Source organism: Rhinatrema bivittatum, chromosome 11, assembly GCF_901001135.1.
Source record: "Rhinatrema bivittatum chromosome 11, aRhiBiv1.1, whole genome shotgun sequence".
Lineage (NCBI taxonomy): Eukaryota > Metazoa > Chordata > Amphibia > Gymnophiona > Rhinatrematidae > Rhinatrema > Rhinatrema bivittatum.
In genome coordinates this window covers 66729938-66749400 of record NC_042625.1, presented here as the reverse complement: position 1 = coordinate 66749400, position 19463 = coordinate 66729938, and the positions used below count along the sequence as shown (strand labels likewise).

Sequence of the window (19463 nt, the reverse complement as noted above, 5' to 3'; positions counted from 1 at the left end):
ATATATAAAAGGACTTTCATATGTTCTTAATGTATTTCAGGGTATTTGCGCCAGAACCAAGATTACGACCTCCATTCCCGACTTTCAGCCCTGTGAAAAGGGTACAGGGATAGGTCTGAAAGGGCACACTGGTGCATTGATTCTCACTGCTGCTGTGAACGTGGAGTTGAGAGATGACGGGCAGAAGCGAGAACATTGTGCGCATGAGCGTGGCATCGCAATTCTTCACTCAGGATGATGGTATTGAAAACATGACCACTACAGAACGAGTGAGTACATACAGCAGTACACTACTAGTGAAAGCATAGAATTAATTTTGTTTTCCCAGGTTGCATCCTGTCCTTAATATTTTGGATTTTAGGCATTGATTTTGGGAGTTGATACTTTGAAGGTGGATGACTGTTGCAGATTTCCAGCTGCATGCCATTAGAAACCAGGATTTTGGGCTGGTCTGATGGACCACATCAGACAGACTGCTACCCTGTTGCAGACACAAGTTAGAATCTCTAACCCAGCTTCTGCTCCTGACTATCCAAGCAGGGGAGTACCAGCCATCACAAGTCTATGCCTGTCAGTCAGAATACTGCTTTTGTGATGGAGAAGGCTATAGGGAAGACAGCTGGACAAGCGAAAAACCTATGGTGCTTCAGCCTTGGACACCTGCACTCCACCCCAGTCACTTAATTTGGATTTTTTTAGATTTTAATTGCTTTCTTCAGATCTTAGCTCTGTCCTGAGGGCTTTCAATCTAAGTTTATAACTGAGGCAATGGAGGGTTAACTGACATGTCCAAGATCAGAAGTGCCACTAACCACTAGGCTACTGCTCCACATATTAATGACAGTATGCAGGGTTAAGGCAAGTTCTAGCCCAGCTTGGAAGTTCATGGAGTAGGAGGAAAGAGAGCATCCCAAAAGATCCTCCAAAAACCTAGGAGTGATTCAGAGTCAGCAAGACATTTAACCTTTGAATCTTCATTAACACCATAAAGTTTAGCAGCCTGTTTCCCAGGTCACATGACCTGACCTGAATGTGTAACCAATGTAAGCCAAGGCTTCTTTTCTATAAATCTTCTGTATATTTGTTTTCTTTTCCAGGTAGTGGATTTGTTAAACCAGGCAGGACTGATCGGCACTGAGGCCAAACTGACCCTCTTGAAGCAGGTAAGGGAAGTGTGGCAAGGACTGGGGAGAAGGTGGGATGTACTGTAAATAACACAGTGATCCACTATAGTTTCAGTGAAAAGTGAGGTGCGGACAAAGTTCCTGCTCTAAACACACAATGCTGTTCATCCAGATCTATTCCAAAGTATTTTATATAGACAGACGCACAGCGCCTTTTCATATAAACTGTATGTCAAAGCATGTTTCCAAATCTAGGGGGACATACACCTTTTATGCAAATTTTATCTGAAACAGCTTTACAGCTATACAATGAAATCTATTGACTTGTACGGGATATTTTTGATTGAATTTTTTTCACTTGCTCTACAAGGTTCAAGAACTGATTATAAACAAAGATCCCAGTCTCTTGGATAACTTTCTGGATGTAAGTAAATTCCAGTTTACTTTATTCAATCGTTTTATAGCTTTGACTGCTGCTTTTCAATAACAAATGTCAATAAGACGACTTGTAGTGGTGTGAATGAAAGCAGTGTCCGATGTGATACCACCTGTCCGCTAAGTGCACAGTTTGATGTTCCTCACTTACCTTTTTGGGCTCTGTCTCTCTCCTTGTTTTTTCAGCAGCATAGAAAATAAGCCTCAGATTTGGCCAAGGTTCTCCCCCTTCCTCTCACGCTATGTACATTGTGTTTTTCCATTATGTTAGATGCTCAGCATTTCAGAAGCACAGTGAACTTAACCTAACTTTGGATATTTTGTGACTCAGATTATCAAAACAAAGTGAAAACAAAATCTCTTCACTGTATCTGTTTTTGGCCTGACTTGCTTTCTTTCATACCTGAGGTGAGAACCTAGTCACACACCTTCACTGCTGTTCATGGCTAGGGTTTGTGGAGTTTGGAGCCAGGCACTGTGAGCCATCATTCATGTGGCCAAGTTTTATTCCTGATTAGGACTCCACTTTCCCCTGTATAAGCCACTTGTCCTTACTAGGGGACTAAATACAATGGCTTCCATCAAAATAAGGTATGCTTGCACTCTGAAGACTGCCCATAGTAGTCTCTGAAAGAGGATAATTGGGATTCTCTGCTCACTGCAGGTTACAAATATACATTTTATAACTATTTTATATACCCTCAGTAATTTTTGAAGTTAAAATGTAAAAGCTCATCAAGTGAGTTACTGCAGTCTCAGCAGCCCATATGGGTCAGGCGACCACTTTTAGAGATTTGTAAAGCAGCCACTTGGAAATCTGTCCACACTTTCACTAAACACTACTGCTTGGACCAGGATTCCTGTAAAGATGATACGTTTTGTAGAACTGATAGTTTTAACCTATTTCATTAATATCTTCAACTTCCTTCCTTCCATTTTGGTGGTTATAAAAAAAAAAAATTTCAGCAGTCCTTTTGCTTGGAAGCTTCTTGGCTGTTTTTTATGCTCATCCATTGAAAAACCAAAGTTGCTTACCTGTAACAAGTGTTCTATGTGGACAGCAGAACAAATCAACTACACAATCCCACCCACCTTCCTGAAGTTGAAGCTAAAGCTTGGGAAAGACTGAAGCGGCTTGAGTGTGTCAGCAGCACAGGACCTCCCGAGCGTGCTCTAAAAAGCTTTTTGGTCAGTAAGAGCAATAAGAGTTATTTTCCCATGTTGGCACCTTTGAATGATATCCTCCACTTGTGTGGTCCATGGAGAACACCTGTTACAAGTAAGCAACGTTACCTTCTGTGTGGCTTCCTATCTAACTTTCCTTTTCTCTGTGTGTGGCACCGTGTAGGAGATGATCGCTTTCCAGGCAGACAAGTCCATCGAGGTGCGCAAGTTTGTGATTGGCTTTATAGAAGAGGCTTGGTAAGACCAGACGGTTACATCTCTGTAAAAAAAAAAAAAAAAAAAAAAAAGTCTGTAATCTGATCAGAGCTATTCTATAAATAAATAAATACCGTTCCCATTTATTACAATCTCAGTTCCCTATACGTACCAGGATCAGTCCAGGACACCTGGGTTGTGACTCCGCACCAGTAGATGGAGACAGACTAAAACTTGTGGGCAGAGCCATATATGCCCCTGTGCCAGTCACAGCCCCTCAGTCTTACTCTGTCTCCAGTAGATGGTGCAGGTCCAGTCACAGCCCTGCCTGGCCTGCTTGTTTCTGGTTGTTGGTCAGGTTTTGATTTTGGGCTAGTTTTTGGTTAGGCCTAGTTGTGTTTATTCCAAATTGGGTTTTGTTTTTAATTCTTGAGTCCCGGGTGCTCTGCCTCCCAGGGGGGTTGAGAGGTCCTGAGGGGACTACCCTCCCCCGGTTGAGGCCGCTGCCAGGGTCGAGGACCCGGCTGGTCTAGTGGCAGCGTCGGGGGTGACACCGGGGAGCCCGGTTCACTCACCCCCGCTGGAACAGGGCTTCAGGACTGTGGACAACGGCAAGTAAAAAAAAAAAAAAAAAAAAAGGTTTGTGGTTTTCTGCCTGCGGGTTTTTCTGTTCCTTGTGGCTCTTGGTTTTCTGCCTGCCGGCCCTCTATTCCTCGCGGCTCCGTCTCGTTTCACGGGAGGGGGGCCGCTTGCCGGGGGGGGCATGGTTTAAATTTGTTTTTTGGTTCCCTGCCGTTTGTTTCTTCCTGCGATTGATCCTCATGACGCGTGGGTCGGCCTGCCGTGCAGGCGGCTCGGCGCGCGCGCGCCTCCCGTGGGAGGGCTTTGCTCGTCCTGTGGTCCGGGGGGGCGAAGGACCGTCCGGGCTGCGTCGGGGGGTTCGCCTTCGGGAGATTCGTGCGCCGCCGCGTTTGCAGCAGCATCGGGGGGGGGCCAGAGGAGCTCTTCCCGATTCGCGCGGGAGTGTCGGCCATCTTGCTTCGGCCCGTGAACTGGCGCGGCTGCCGGTGGAAGATGGCGCCTTGCCCCCTCCTCTCTTCCCCCCCCCCCCCCCCCGTTTTCCCCGCGCCCGTTTCCGGCGGGCGCCTTGCCCCCCCCCACCCCGTTTTCCCTGCCACCGATTCCGGCGGGGGGGACGGGACTCGGAGTGTCGGCCATCTTGATTTCGGCCCGCGAACTCGCGTGGGTCCCGGTGGAAGTTGGCGCCTTGCCCCCCGCTTTCCCCGCGACCGGTTCCGGCGGGGGGGGAACACCTCCGGGAAGGGTGGGGCAGCGCCCCTGTCGGCCATATTGAATTCGGCCCTCTAAATCACGCGGGTGCAGGTGGAAGATGGCGCCTTGCCCTCCGCGCTTCCCGGCAGCGCCCCCTGGGGAGGTTTAGTTCCAGTGAGGATTTTCGGCCTCCGGTTCTTTTTTTTTCTTTCTGATGACTTCGCGTTGTTGCTGCGCACGGTCCTTACGCAGGGCCGTAGGTATGGGTCTGAGGTCGGTTCGGGGGCTCACAGGTGGTTCAGTGTCTTCAGCAGCAGAATGTCCAGGGGCTTTTGGGCCTCCCACGTGATTCCTCCAAGGAGCGACGATCCCCGAGGGGGGTTCCGCGAGGTGCCCCACAGGACACGGATAGTGGATCTTCCGCCTCTAATGACGTGGATTCCCACGAGGAGTCCCCGCGGGGGACCGAGGAGATGCCAGGGGGCGGTTCCACCCCGCCCGGAGTGGGCAAAGTGGTGCAAGCCGTGGAAGGCGCTGATCCTAAAGGGGTCCGCCTCTTCCACAGCGAGGAACTGGCCACGCTTATCCCAGCGATCCTCAGGGAGCTGGGGATCGAGGCTCCGCCGGGGGTTGCCCGGCACTTTTAGGTCTCTGGCCCTGCCGTTTTTCATCACCAGATATCCTGTTTATGGAATGGAATACACCGGAGTTAGGCCTGAAGGGGACCAAGGCCATGGACACGCTTTCTCCTCTGGCGGAGGAGGCGTTGCAGCTGTTAAGGATCCCGAAGGTGGACGCTGCGGTTTCGGTGGTCACCATACGGTCGACGATCCCTGTCACAGGAGCCACGGCCCTCAGCAATATACAGGACCGGAAGCTGGAAGTACAACTCCAGAAGATCTTTGAGGTATCGGCTCTAGGAGTCCGGGCCGCCATTTGTACTAACTTTGCTATGAAAGCCAGTTCGCGTCTGATTCTGGTCCGCCAGGCAAATGCGGGTTTTCTGAAGAGGAAGCCTCACAGGAGGACCGCTTAGACGCGGCGAGAGCAGATGGAGCAGATGCGCTCCACGATCTCCTGCGGACTTCTGCGAGGTCCTTGGTCGTGGCTGTCTCCGCGCGTCGTCTCTTTTGGCTTCATATCTGGGCGGCGGATGGCTCCTCCACGGCTCACCTTGGCTCGCTTCTGTTTCAGGGAAAGCTGGTGTTCGGTAAGGAATTGGATGATTTGCTGCTTTCCTGGGGGAGAACAGGGTTTTTAAATTGCCTGCGGACAGGTCTAGGTTCCGGTCCGCCGTTTCCAGTAGGCCCTGTTGTTCGTGGAAGCAGGGAGTCGCGTCCTCAGAGATTTCGGGTTCCCCATACCGGTCGTCCAGTGGTCGTAGTTCTTTTGTGGGCAAAGATCCGGAAGACAGGGGGGGAACCCCGTCGGGTGCGGGGTCCAAGGCCTCGCACTGAGATGAGGTTGACCCATTCCTCGCCTCCACCCCAGGCCGTATTTTCCAACGTCGGGGCGAGGTTACTTTCGAGGAATGGGTCAAGGTCAAGTCGGATCTCTGGGTCCGCGCCGTGATAAGACACGGTTATGCTTAGATGTTGTGCGAATCCCATCGGACAGGTTCCTGGTGTCGCTCTGCAAACATCCAGAGTACAGGGCGGCCGTGCTAGGGACCCTCGGGCGCCTGGAAAGACTGGGAGCCATTTCACCTATTCTGGTCCGGCAGCAGGGCACGGTCCGTTACTCGATTGGCTTCATCGTTCCACAGTAAGACGGCACGTCCAGACAGTTTTGGAAGCTGAAAGCGGTGAACAGGTGCTTTCGCGTCCCACCCTTCAAAATGGAGATCTTTCGCTCAGTAAATTGCCTCGGTGCGGCCCGGCGAATACCTGGCCTCGCTAGTTCTCCCGGACGCGTACCTCCACGTGGCTATCCAGCCATCTTTCAACAGTTTCTCAGGTTTGCATCCTGGGGAGACTTTATCAGTTCCGCTGGACGACTGGTTGGTCCGGGCCAAGTCTGAAAGCCGGTGTCGGATAGCCGTGGACAGGGTCCTCTAGCTGCTGCAGTCCCTGGGCTGGGTCGTCAACTTCTGCATGAGTTTCTCGTTCCCATCCAGAGAGCCGGCTTCGGCACGAAAAGGGGCCGGGGGGTTCCCGTCAGGGGGCACGCGCGCTAGCTGCTGTCTCAAGTCCAACGGTTATGGTCTCTTCAGCTACCGCTGATTTGCGATTCCCTGATGGTTCTGGGATCTATGGCGTCAACGCTCGCATTGCTCCTCTGGGCGTTCGATCATCTACGTCCTTTTCAATCCTCTGTGCTATCCCGTTGGGAGCCAGTATCGGAGGAATTCCACCAGGCGAGGGACAGCCTACAATGGTGGCTAGTGTCGGATCGCCTGACTGGTGGTGGGATCCCTGTTAGTTCCCGTCTGGACGGTAGGGACCTCGGACGCCAGCCTCTCCGGATGGGGAGCGGTTTGCCTAGGCAAGTCGGTGCAGGGCCACCAGTCTGTGCGGGGCCGGTGGCCCTCGACTTAAGCGCAGTGGTCCATCGGTCAGCTAGAGACCAGAGCGGCTCGCCTAGCGCTGCAGTCCTTCCTGCCATTGTTATGGGGAAAAGGCAGTGCGAATATTGTCAGACACGGCGACCACCGTAGCCTACATCACTCGCCAAGGCGGGACAAGGAGTCCACTAATAGCGGAGGAGGCGCAGTTGTTGATAGGCTGGACGGAACGTCATCTCAGCTACATCGCAGCGTCTCCCATTGCCGGAGTCGACAATGTCCAGGCGGTTTTCTCCGTCGTCATCACCTGGATACCGGAGGATGGGACCTGGCGGAGGACGCCTTCATGCTCATCGGCCGGACGTGGGGAATTCCCCACATGGATCGGAGGCCCACGTGGCACATTGCAGAGGCCCCATACTTTTGCAGCCGACGCTGAGAGCGGGAGACCGAAGGCGTCGACGCTTTGGCTCCTCCCTGGCCGCCAGTCGGGTTGCGGTCCCTGGTTCCGCCGTGGCCGATGACAGGCAAGATCCTCCGACGCATAGAGCTGCACTTCCGGGCCCCGTCTGGTTGGAGGATGCGGATCCTGTTTGGAGGATGCGGATCCCTTTTGGCTCGCGGCATGGTTTGCGAGAAGGCTCCCTTGTAAAGGAAGGGTTACGCGGAGGTTACGCGGATGCGGTGGTAGCCACGCTGTGGCGGTCCTGGAAGCGGTCTACGTCTTGGCGTATGTCCCAGTCTGGGTGTTTTTTGAAGACTGGGGCGTGAAGCGTGGGGTGGTTCCCACGTCAGATTCCGTCTCCACTATCCTCGCTTTTCTCCAGGCTGCTCGTGTCACAGGACTGGCGTGCAGCTCCCGACGAGTACAGGTTGCTGCGCTTGGTTGCTTGCGAGGTATGGCTCCGGGGGTTTCCCTGGCCCTGCACCGGGGGTTTTCCCGGTTTCTTCGGGAAGCGAAGCATCTCCGTCCTCCATTGCGTCATCCCTGTCCGTCCCGGAGTTTTCTCGGGTTCTCTCTTCCTTATGCTCGGCGCCGTTTGAGCCCTTGGAGCGGTCATCTTTGGCTGATCTCATGGGGAGGACCATATTCCTGGTGGAGATAGCTCACGATGAAGACTGTATTCCTGGTGGAGATAGCTTCGGCACGGTGTGTTTAGGAGCTGCAGGCTCTCCCCGGGGGGAAGCCAAAGTGCCGCAGGGTCCCGCGCGATGATCGTCCGCTGGCTCAAGGAGACCATTGGCTCAGCGTACGTGGTACTGGGCCAGCCGTTCCCGTGGGTCTCAGAGCTCGCTCGACACGTTCCCACACTGTGTATTGGGCGGAATCTTCTCAGGTGTCTTGGGCGGAATCTTCTCGGGTGTCGCCTCAGGAGCTTTGCAGGGCGGCTGCCTAGGAGTCGTTCCACTCCTTCCTTAGACACTACTGGTTGGATGTTCAGGCTACTGATCCAGGGTATTTGGAGTGAGGGTACTCTGAGCGGGACTCTCTGCTTCCCACCCTCGGTAAGTTGGCTCTGGTACATCCCAGGTGTCCTGGACTGATCCTGGTACGTATAGGGAAAGGAAAATTAGTTTCTTACCTGATAATTTTCGTTCCTGTAGTACCAAGGATCAGTCCAGGATCCCGCCCGCAGTGCTGCGCTATCGTAACGGAGAGTCCGCTCATTGTGGTTTTCAGTACTCTGCCCCTTGTTTATTCGCTCTCCCGGTTGGGGAGTCTGGTCCCTGTAGGGGTGTTGGAGTTGTTTTCGTTTACTTACATGTTTGTATGGTTAGCTCTGGTTGTTTTATGGATTTTCTACTTTGACATTACGTATGACTGAGGGGCTGTGACTGGCACAGGGGCATATATGGCTCTGCCCACAAGTTTTAGTCTGTCTCCATCTACTGGTGCGGAGTCACAACCCAGGTGTCCTGGACTGATCCTTGGTACTACAGGAACGAAAATTATCAGGTAAGAAACTAATTTTCCTTTAATTGGTAAGTCTCCTCTCATTGCAGAAGTATTAGGGACCTTTACTTCTAGATAGTTCAGTGTTTAGCTAAAATCTCCATCCTCCCCTCTTTCATTTTGATTTACAGCACTTGTACAGAAAAGAGAAAAGCGGGGGGGCTCACTTGTACAGAGACCCAGCTTTAAAGTGGCAGTTGGAGAGTTGCCTAAACCTCTCTGTACCTTTTTGGGTTTTAGATAAACCATAGGGCAGTTTTTCATTTTTGTGGCATTTAGATGATATGGAGTTATTTTGTGCTTAATGGAGGAGGGGACACCTATTGGGTATCTCATGGGGGAGGAGTAGGAGGGGAGGGGATCCTGATTAGGGAAATGGAGAAGGGACACTGGCAAGGAAGGGAGAGGGCAGTGCCTGTTGTAAGATGGATGGGACAAATATTTAACAGCCTTACAGCTTATGGTGTCATGTATTGTGCAGTCCACCCTTTCTCAAGCCTGTCCTGGCGAAAGAATGGGACTGGCTTTCAGGATATAAGCAATGAATATGCATAAGATAGATTTGCATGCACTGCTCCTATTGCATGGAAGTCTATCTCATGTATATTCATTGTGCATATTCTGAAAACCAGACTGGTGAGGGGGTATACTAGGACTGACTTGAGAAACAGCAGTGGCAGGGTGAGGGTGCACTTCTTCCCTTGGCCATAGGTGTCAAATTGCTTGGCCATGGCTTTGCCTAAAATTAGAAGAAATAACAGAACAAGCTTATGTCTAGGGATGCTGCCGCCTCTGCAAGGCAGCCTATTCCCGTAATCCTCTTCAGCCTTTGAGTCCCATTGGACCCACTTACTTAAAGGCACAGAGGCGGGCTGGCTGCATTGGAGTACTGTAGAATTATAAGAACATTATAGCATATGTTCATTGCTTCGAGCAATTTTAAATCTGGAAAGCGATTTTATAAATTAAATAAATGCCATTCTCTGTCAGACTAGGTTCCATCAAGCACTTCAGTCCTGTCTGACGGTAGCCAGTCTGGGTCACAAGTATCTGGCAGATCCCATAAAGTAAATGTATTTCCTGGCTAATAATGTTTTATGTACTTTTCCTCCAGGGACTTGTCCAAAACTTTTAAACCTCACTATGCTAGTTGCTTTGACCATATCCTCTTGCAACAGATTCCATAGCTTGAATTTTCCCCTTATTTTACTATTATTTGATAGGGTAAATACCATTGTTTATTTATCCATTCCACTCCACTCTTGATTTGTAAACTTCTATTATGTGCTTATTCAGCAATCTCTTTTCCAAGCTGAAAAGCCATTATCTGCATAGCCTCTCACCATAGCCTCTTGTTCAATCCTGTTTTGTTTTTTTTTTGTTGTCCTCCTCCTGCAACTTTTCCAGTTCCGCTATGCTGCTTTTGAGATAGGGTTGACAGAGCTTCACACAATGACTCTAAGCCATCCTGGACATAAAGCACCATCTCCCCCACCAAGTTCATTCTCCCTATCATTGTGATATAATTTGTACACTGGTATAGCACTGTCCATTGGTTATCTTCCTTCCACCAGGTGTCTGAGATGCCAGTTATGTCTGTCTCATCATTCACTGCTATATACTCTTAACTCTCCCATATTACTTCTTAGACTACTGGCATTGGCATACAGATGTTTCAAGGTGTGATTTGTATTTGAATTAACAGCCTGCTTTTCAGTTGACAGGGATAATTTGGAATCTTTTAGCTCAAGTGATTCTTTATAGGCATATGGACTACTTTTGCTTTTATTGAAACCTCTCTGTTGGGATGTTCTGACTCTGTTTCATTAGTATTCTTTCAAGATACTTCCCTCCGAACCATTGCTACTGAGTGACTGTCAGCTTTCCCCTTAGAACGGTTTTTAAACTAGAACAATCACCTTTTTTAAAAGTCAATGCCAGCAGCCTAGTTTTACTCTGGTTAAGGTAGAGCTCATCCTTTTGGAAAAGTCTCCCCCTTCCCCAAAAGGTTCCCTAGTTCCTTACAAAACTGAATCCCTTTTCCCTGCACCATCATCTCATCCACGGATTAAGACTCCGTAGTTCTACCTGCCTATGGGGACCTGCGAATGGAACAGGGAGCATTTCAGAGAATGCTATTTTTGATATTATGGATTTCTGCTTTCTACCTAAAATCCTAAATTTGGCTTTCAGAACCTCCCTGCCACGTTTTCCTATGTCACTGTACCATGACAGCCAGTTCCTCCTCAGCACTGTCTAAAATCCTATCTAGGTGACGCATGAGATCTTCTACCTTCGCGCCAGGCAATCAAGTTACCAGGCAGTCCTCATGTCCACCAATCACCAGTCACCCTACATTCCTAATAATCGAATTGTCAACTTTGATGGCCGATCTAGCTTCTTTCCTGGGAAGTAGTCCTGGGAGACTTGTCCTTAGTGTGAGAACACAGTGTCATCTGGAGAGCAAGTTCTTGCTCAGGATTACTTCCTACTATACCAGGGTGATGCTCTACAACCAGGTGACCACCCTCCTCCAAGGCAGCACCAGAGCTGCCAGACTGGAGTTGGGACTTAAGACCTTCAGGGATACAGTAGCCATTTATATACCTCTGTCTGCATCAGCACCTTCAGGTCTGCCATTCTAGCTTCCAGAGATTGGATTCATTCTCTGAGAGCCAGGAGCTTTTTGCATCGGGTGTACACATACAACCTCTCACTGGTGGGTAGTAAATGATACATGTGACTCTTGATACAAAAGACTGGAAGGCCCCCTTCTTGCTGCTCAATTAACATAATAACATAGTAATAATGGCCAAAAAAAAAGACCAAATGCTCCATTCAGTCTGCCCAACAAGCTTCCCTACGTAGTAACTGCCATTCCATGCAGGCTACCCCCATGTTTCCCTTAAGGTTAGTAACTGCCGCTCCATGCAGTTATCTCAAACCATATGATAACACACACACATTTCAGCTAGCAACATTTTATACTGGATTATGAGCATTCTTGAAAATTCACACAGTGCTGCTTGACGTGCATTGCTTATGGATTTTGCCTTAGAAGCAGTCCTGTGCTTTTTCCCTTATGCCTGCATATCAGTACCCCAGACCCACAGAAGTTGGGGCCCTCTTGGTTATTGTCTGAATGCAATTCCCTTTTTCCCTCTGCTATTGAAGTGGGGAGCAATGTTGCAGTTGCATTGAATGCATCAAGGCTTATTGGTTTAAGGATAGTAATCGCCAATCTTCTGCCAAGGGTAGTAACCACGCACCAGCAAGTTACCCCTCTGCACGCATTTCTTCATTTCCATCCTCTAGCCTTTTAGAGATCCACAATGTTTATCCCATGCCTCTTTGAATTCTTAGACTGTTTTTAACTTCACCACCTCCTGTCTTCATCTTAATTTTGATGAGTTCTTAGTTAAGGTTATGTTCCTATGCCAATAGGAATGTGTAAATTATATTCCTTTAAATTGGTGTATTCTCTGTTAATCTGGAAGTGACCTGGGAAGGGATAACTAATCTGTTGATAAGGGCTGGAACAATCCTGTGTTTTAGATAACTGCCTAATTGATTTTAAATGTGAAAAGTGTCTCTTGTCTATAAATCAAAGGATGAGCTAGGGGTTGGGTGGCGAGCAGTAGGAGGGAGAGAAAGACAGACACTAGAATTAACTTTTTTGGCTGGCTTTTTATGTCACATACATACACAAAAGAATATACCCCAAATCTAAGTCCTAAAATTCCTAAAGCAATACTGACTGATCCTCTTCAGTCACATTCATTTTTGTTAATGAATTTGGATTCTTTGCAGGTTGTAGTACCTTTTATTGGGCAATTAGAAGAATCTGAAAGATTCTAGTTTAAAGAAGGGGCATAATATGAAGAAGAGAAGTCAGAGTGAGGCAAAAACCCAGTGGAATTTTCACAAATTGTTATGTCAAGACATCCTTGATGACCTCAGGAAGGGGATTGGAGCAATTCCCTTGATTAGTTCTCTCAAGTAGAATACAAATCGTATCAGCATAGGGCTGGGAAAGAGGTTTTCTAATCTATTTCCTGGCCTTATCAGATCAGCTGTCTGGGGATGAGGGCTGCTAAGAGTGTGATGAAGGCAAGATGCAAAATGCTATTCTCTACTGAAATGCTAGCAGACATAGGCAGACCTGTGAAACTGGACATCCTGCTTCCATCTCCCCGTCAACCTCTCACTGCAGAAACTTGAGGTCACTAAACGTTTTGAGCTCCAGATTAGAGTCTGAGATCATAAGCATTTGAATTGCATGTAGTGCATATGCCATTGGCACATGAATAATAAAATATGCTTTGATTATTCAGCTGGAGGAAGTGTCTTAGGAAGCCACAGACTGTATATGCCTTTGCTAGGTGAGGGTGTAGGGGGTAAAGACCGCTCTCCTGTCCTGTCTCTTCTCCACAGCAAGAGGGACAACGAGCTTCTGCTGAAGCTGATTGCCAACCTGAACATGCTTCTGCGGGACGAGAACGTGAATGTGGTGAAAAAGGCCATCCTGACCATGACTCAGCTCTACAAGGTGGCACTGCAGGTGGGAACCTTGGCGAGGCTGGTCCCAGGGACCTGGGGTTTTCCACACAAAGGCTTAATAGAATCTGTTATTGATTGTTTGTCTCTATGAATAGAATGAGGATAAAGACCTCTGGTCCTTCTTGCTGCAAGACCTTAGCCCTTGCTTATTCTCTGGCTTTTCCCTTTGCTCCCTGCTGCTAAAGATATTCAGTGCTCCTCCCAGGCTTTACCCTTTGTTCCCCCACTGTTGAGGATTTTTATACCTGTCTGAGACTGTCCCTCGCTTCTCCACCACAGAGTGGTGGAGAAGCGAGGCCTTCTTGAAATCTGATTTTTCTTATCATCCAGTCAGACTTGCCAGACAAATGAGTTATGCCCACCGACCATCATATGGAGGTGGAGACTAACAGGTTTACTGATGTTGCCCATTATAGGCACAAACAACAACGCAAAGAGCAATTATTGCGAACCTATCTAAGAACTCAATGTCGACACAAAAGGCATCGCCAACTATCGTATATATTATTGTCAACCGTTTGCCAAACAATGTGTTGTTCAGATAAATATTATCTTGCCATAAAACATCCGAAGAGAAAAAATCAACAGAGGATTGTTTTTGAAAAACAGGACTGCATCAGCAAGCCAAAGCCAACGTGCTCAGGGAACCCTCACCGGACGGCTCAGTGAGGGTTCCCTGAGCACGTTGGCTCTGGCTTGCTGATGCAGTCCTGTTTTTCAAAAAAAAATCTTTTCTGTTGATTTTTTTTCTCTTCGGATGTTTTATGGCAAGATAATATTTATCTGAACAACACATTGTTTGGCAAACGGTTGACAATAATATATACGATAGTTGGCGATGCCCATTATAGGCATCCATGATCTCAACCTGCCAGTATTCTCTGTCTACAGCAGGTAAAGACTAGTGAAAGATTGGTGGTAGTGGATGGCTCCTGAGGAGAAAGACTAATTCTCCCTCCCTCAGTTGATTGCATTCTGGGGGATTCTGGTAAATCTATTTTTCTGGCAGCTGCTGAAGTGAAAGATGGGTTCTCAGTGGAGCAGGCCTGGGCCAGGGGGTCTACCAGTTTGTTTTGTTTTTATTTCCTCCCCACCCCCCAATGTTTCTGTTTCCTCTTAAAAAAAAAAAAAAAAAAAAAGTCTCGGTAACACTCTGTTCCCTGTTCGTACCCAGATCAGCCCAGACTCCTAGGTTTTGCCTCCCAGCAGATGGAGATAGTTTCACAGGCACTGCCTTATAACCTGGTGTGCTCCCTGCTTCTCTTCAGTATTTCCCTGTCTCCAGCAGATGGAGGTGGTGCAAAACCTGCAGTTCTGTACCCAAGTTTAAAAAAAAAAAAAAAAGGGAAAATTCTTCAGGAATCTATCCTCCCAGGGGGTTGTTAGGTCCTGGTGGGACCATTCCCCCTGGTTGTAGGTGAAGAATGAGTAGGGGTTCGGAATCCCAAATTTGCTCTTCTGGGGACCAGCTCCCTCCCCTTCAGCGAGCAGCCTCTGCCATATCTTCAGGGAAGAATCCTTTTTGTCTCTTGCTGTTCTCGGGGCTCTCTTTAACAGGTAAAGTTTAAAAAAAAAAAAAAAAAGAGGCTTCCTTAGGCTCGAGTCGAGGAGCGGAGCAGGGGCTGTTTAATGGGGGAGGACTGCACAAAGGGCGGTGAATTTGCTGCTGTGTTTTTGGGCTGTCTTACCTCACTCCTCGTTCTTGTCGGCACCTACCGAGTGGTTTGCCTCTGCTGTATCATGCCTCGGGGGAGCCAGTGTTCGCAGTGTGGTGAGTGGCTCTTGACCTGCGTGAAAGCAGACCAATGCTCCTGTTGTCTTCCCGGAGGGGAGGGCCCTCAAACAGCACTGCGGCAACAATGTTGAAGCAGCGCAGCACCGAGCAGGTGCTGGCTGTGAAAGAGCCTACGGCTGACCCGTTTCCCCTCAGCACAGGAATGGCAGCCATTTTGAGCGTTTTTTGCGCAGCTGAGGAGAGAACAGCAGGGGGGTGGATCTCCCTCCAGCGCTATCTCCTGCCGAGTTGAGCCCCTATGAGGCCTGGGGGACCTCAGGGGACCACTCTTTGTGGAGGATTCTGATTCCCTAGCAGGGGATTTAGGGAGTCCTTCTGGGTTTTCTCCAGAATTGGTGCTGTTAATGCACCAGGCCTTCTTGGCCAGAAGTGCCAGTAAGAGGGGGGGCTCCCAGGACCAGGAGGCCTGAAGGACCACCTAAGAAGGCATCCAGGAAGACTACTGCGCTGGCGGCTACTAGAATCCGCAAAGTTCAAGCCCCCGTGGTGCGGGAGTTCTTCAAGATATCTCCTCGGAGGAGTTGGATCCAGGGGATAGCATTGGTGAAGCCTCACCTCCCTCAGGTGGTCCTGACCCAGGGGAAGAACCTGGCCAGACCTCCCATGGAAGGAGATGATCCTAAGGTGGTTTGCTTGTTCCATCTCGAAGAATTGGCTCCCATGATCCCACATGTCCAAGCGGAGTTGGGGATTGTGCCCCGCAAGCGAAACCGAGCCCAGACACGGTGGATCCTGTCATCACAGGCTTTCGGGGTCCAACTAAGACCTTTCCCTTTCATGAGGTGGTGAAGCAGTTGATGGTCTGGGAGTGGGATACTCCTGAGACAGGTCTCAAGGTCAGCAGGGCGATGGACAAGCTGTATCTTTTGCCGGAAGACACTCTGGAGCTGTTGAAGGTTCCTAAGGTGGATGCATCCATTTCAGCAGTCACGAAGAGAACTACCATGCCAGTCGCTGGAGCGACGGCTTTGAAGTATTTTCAAGATCAGGAACCGGAGGTGTACCTCAAGAAAATGTTTGAAGTCTCTGCTCTAGGCATATGAGCAGCATTCTGCAGCAGTTAAATGCTGCGGGCGAGCCTAAGATGGGTGCAACAGTTAGAGTGCTATCAGTCCAATGCCTTCCCCACAGAGGATGCGCACAGAATACAAGATGGCTGAATTTAGGAGTGACCGCAAGTGCGCACGCAAACGGCACTATATGCCTCGCGCCATCGCCACGCAGTCTGAGCAGCATACCGCTATCAGCATCCCATTTACCTGAACCTCAGGAAACCCCCATGTGACCAGCTCTGAAGCAGCGATCAAGGCCTAGAGTGACCGGTATGATTCCACTGCCTCCCATTCGCTTTGGCTTGGTTTTTTGTGTTTTTGTTTTTTAAAGTAAGCTTTAAAACTGCATCCATTATTGTAACTAGCCTTAGAATAAGGAGGAACAGAAACTCAACATTTTCCCTGCATCGACGAGACCCAAAATGCAGAGCTGCCAGCGCAACAAACACTGCCTTGTGGGGGATGAGGGATCAAGACCACCAGATATATACTCTTACGGAATCTGACTAAGCTGCCATCTAGGATCACCAACTCTCTGCTTGTCTACCTCAAACCAGGGGGAATGCCCCCACCAGGACCTAACAACCCCCTGGGAGGAACCGGAGATGTCTCTTCTCTTTTTTTTTTTTAAACATACTCCACACTGCAGGTTTTAACACCATCTGCTGGAGACAGAGAAATACTGAGACTGCAGGTGGCACACTGGGTTATGGTCAGTGTCAGTGAAACATTCTCTGTCTCAATCTACCAGCAGGGAGGCAAAACCCAGAAGTCTGAACTGATCTGGGTACATACAGAGGACTAGTTTTGCTTTAGGCCACATGCTACATTTTCAAGAACCCTCACATCTCCTGTGACTTCCTAGCATCTATTGGGCTAGAACACTGCAGTTCTTTAAAGATAGCTGCAATTGTCCCCCTAAGATCTAGACTGCTAATCCATCTACCTCGACAGCCATGACAGAGCACAGTAGACCAATGGAGAAATTACTTACCTGATAATTTCGCTTTCCTTAGTGTAGACCAGGGGTCGGGAACCCATGGCTCGCGAGCCAGATATGGCTCTTTTGAGGGCTGCATCTGGCTCGCAGACAAGTGTCGCCATACTTCGCGGTTCCCCGCTGACCCAGCTGCTCCCTGGTCCTCCGCCGCCCGGGCTTAAAATGCTGTCAGCCCGGGCGGAACGCGGCAGGACAGCTGGAGTCAGCGGCACCGGCGTGCTCTCTTCTCTTCTCCTCCCCCCCCCCCCCGCGGCCCGGAAGAGGAAGTGGAGAGCATCGGGTGCCTGCGCGGGAAGAAGAGACCACACTAGCGTGGTCTCTTCTTCCGCGCAGGCACCCGATGCTCACCACTTCCTCTTCCGGGCCGCGGGGGGGGGGGGAGGAGAAGAGAGCACGCCGACTGGAGTCATCCGGGTGCCTGCGCGGGAGTCATCGGGTGTCAGCCGGGTGCCAGCGCTGGAGTCATCGGGTGCCTGCGCGGGTCTTCCCGCGCAGGCACCCGATGCTCTCCACTTCCTCTTCCGGGCCGCGGGAAGAAGAGAGCACCGGCGTGCTCTCTTCTTCCCGCGGCCCGGAAGAGGAAGTGGAGAGCATCGGGTGCCTGCGCGGGAAGAAGAGGCCACGCTAGTGTCCGACGGGAAGAAGACTGCAGCGCGGCTCGGAGGAAAATGAAGATCTTCAACCGCGGCCGATGGGACTCCGCCTTCGCCTCCGCGAGGGCTGAAAATGAAGGAGGTTAGCGTTGGGAGGAGGCTGCTGCTGCCGCGAGTTCCCGGGGTGGGGGAGGGGGAGAGAGAGAGTGAATGAGCGAGCAAGCATGTGTGTTTGAGATCCTGTGTGTGTGAGTGAGAGATTGCATGTATGTGAATGATTGAGAGCCTGTATATGTGAAAGAGAGTATGTCTGTGATTGAGAGCCTGCCTGTGAGAGAGAGAGCATGAATGTAAGTTTACCATTGGGAACCTGTATGTGTAAGTTTGTAATTGAAAACCTGTTTGTTTGAAAGAGTATGTGTGTATGATTGAGATCCTTTGTGTGTGAGAGAGATCATGTGTATGTATGATTAAGAGCCTGTGTGTATAAGTAAGAGAGAGATCATGTGTGTCTGTGTCTGATTAACAGCTGGTTTAGGTGATGGAGCATGTGAGTATGTGATTGAGAGCCTGTGTTTAAATGAGAGAGAGAGACCATGTGTGTCTGTGTGTGATTGAGAGCTGATTTAGGTGAGGGAGCATGTGAGTATGTGATTGAGAGCCTGTGTGTAAATGAGAGAAAGAGAGGACATGTTTGTAAGCATGTGAATGAGAGTCTGTGTGTGAGAGAAAAAGACAGCATGTATTTATGTGATTGAAAGCCTGTGTGTGTGTAAGCGTGAAAAGATAGACAGCATGTGTGTAAATGTGTAATTAAGAGCCTATATAAGTGAGAGAGAAAAAACATTTGTATATGTGAGTGACTGAGAGCATGTGTGTATAGGTGTGTCATTGAGAGCCAGTGTGAGAGAGAGCGCTGGTATGTGACTGAGAGAGGAGAAAGTTCCAAGCAAACCACCCCACCTCCTGCTAATTCAGAACAATCTCAGGACACCTGGATATCAAACGTTCCCAGGTATGCAGAGCAAAAAAATTTTTGTATCCTTATTATTTTTCATTACTGGATCTTTGTGTCTGCTATTTTGAAATATTTTGTTGGTATCTGGAAATGTTTTGTATGAGTTTTTAATTATTGGATATTCCACTCATCAGCTGTTTTGAAATATGTTCTTTTTGTTAGTACAGTTTTACTGCTGATTTTATATTTCTTGATTTGTTTTATAAGGATGTGTGATGTTTCTTTTTTCCTTTGTTACACTGCATACAGAGACTCTGGCTTGTTGCAGTTTCCAATTCAGTTTTTGTCTGCATGCTTCTTGTTATGCGTTTTGGTCTCTTTATTCTATGTTAGGTGAGGGACAGCACGTGATTCAGGTGAGGTTTTCTGCTGGCGTGTAGTTTCTGTGTAGGACTCTATAGCAGCCTGACTTGGTCCGTTTTCCTAATAGGAGATGTATTGGTGTCTTAAGGCCTGGTGTAATATTTTCAGAGACTTATTGTACTTTAAAAGTGTGATCTTACATACTTGTATTTAGTTTTAAACATATTGTATGGCTCTCATGGAATTACATTTTAAAATATGTGGCGTTTAAGGCTCTCTCAGCCAAAAAGGTTCCTGACCCCTGGTGTAGACAGATGGACTCAAGACCAATGGGTTATATGCTCCCCTGCTAGCAGATGGAGACGAGTCAGGTTTCAAAGCTGACGTCACCCTAGATACATCCCTGCATTGACCTCAGCCCTTCAGTATTCTCTTCAAAAGCCATTGTGGACACACTATTGAAACAATGATTAA

General features: G+C 49.1%; 1 protein-coding gene across 4 annotated transcripts in view; it reads left to right on the top strand.

The window, feature by feature from the left end:
* Window positions 1–19463, top strand: part of SYMPK (symplekin) — a 169067-nt gene that overhangs the window by 14799 nt on the left and 134805 nt on the right. For all 4 annotated transcript variants that reach the window (XM_029619579.1, XM_029619576.1, XM_029619577.1 and 1 more), the window contains exons 2-6: window positions 41–269; window positions 1098–1163; window positions 1495–1548; window positions 2908–2981; window positions 13103–13229. In XM_029619579.1, the coding sequence (XP_029475439.1) occupies window positions 174–269; window positions 1098–1163; window positions 1495–1548; window positions 2908–2981; window positions 13103–13229 (417 nt within the window). In that variant the 5' untranslated portion in view covers window positions 41–173. The remainder of the gene's footprint in view (window positions 1–40; window positions 270–1097; window positions 1164–1494; window positions 1549–2907; window positions 2982–13102; window positions 13230–19463) is intronic.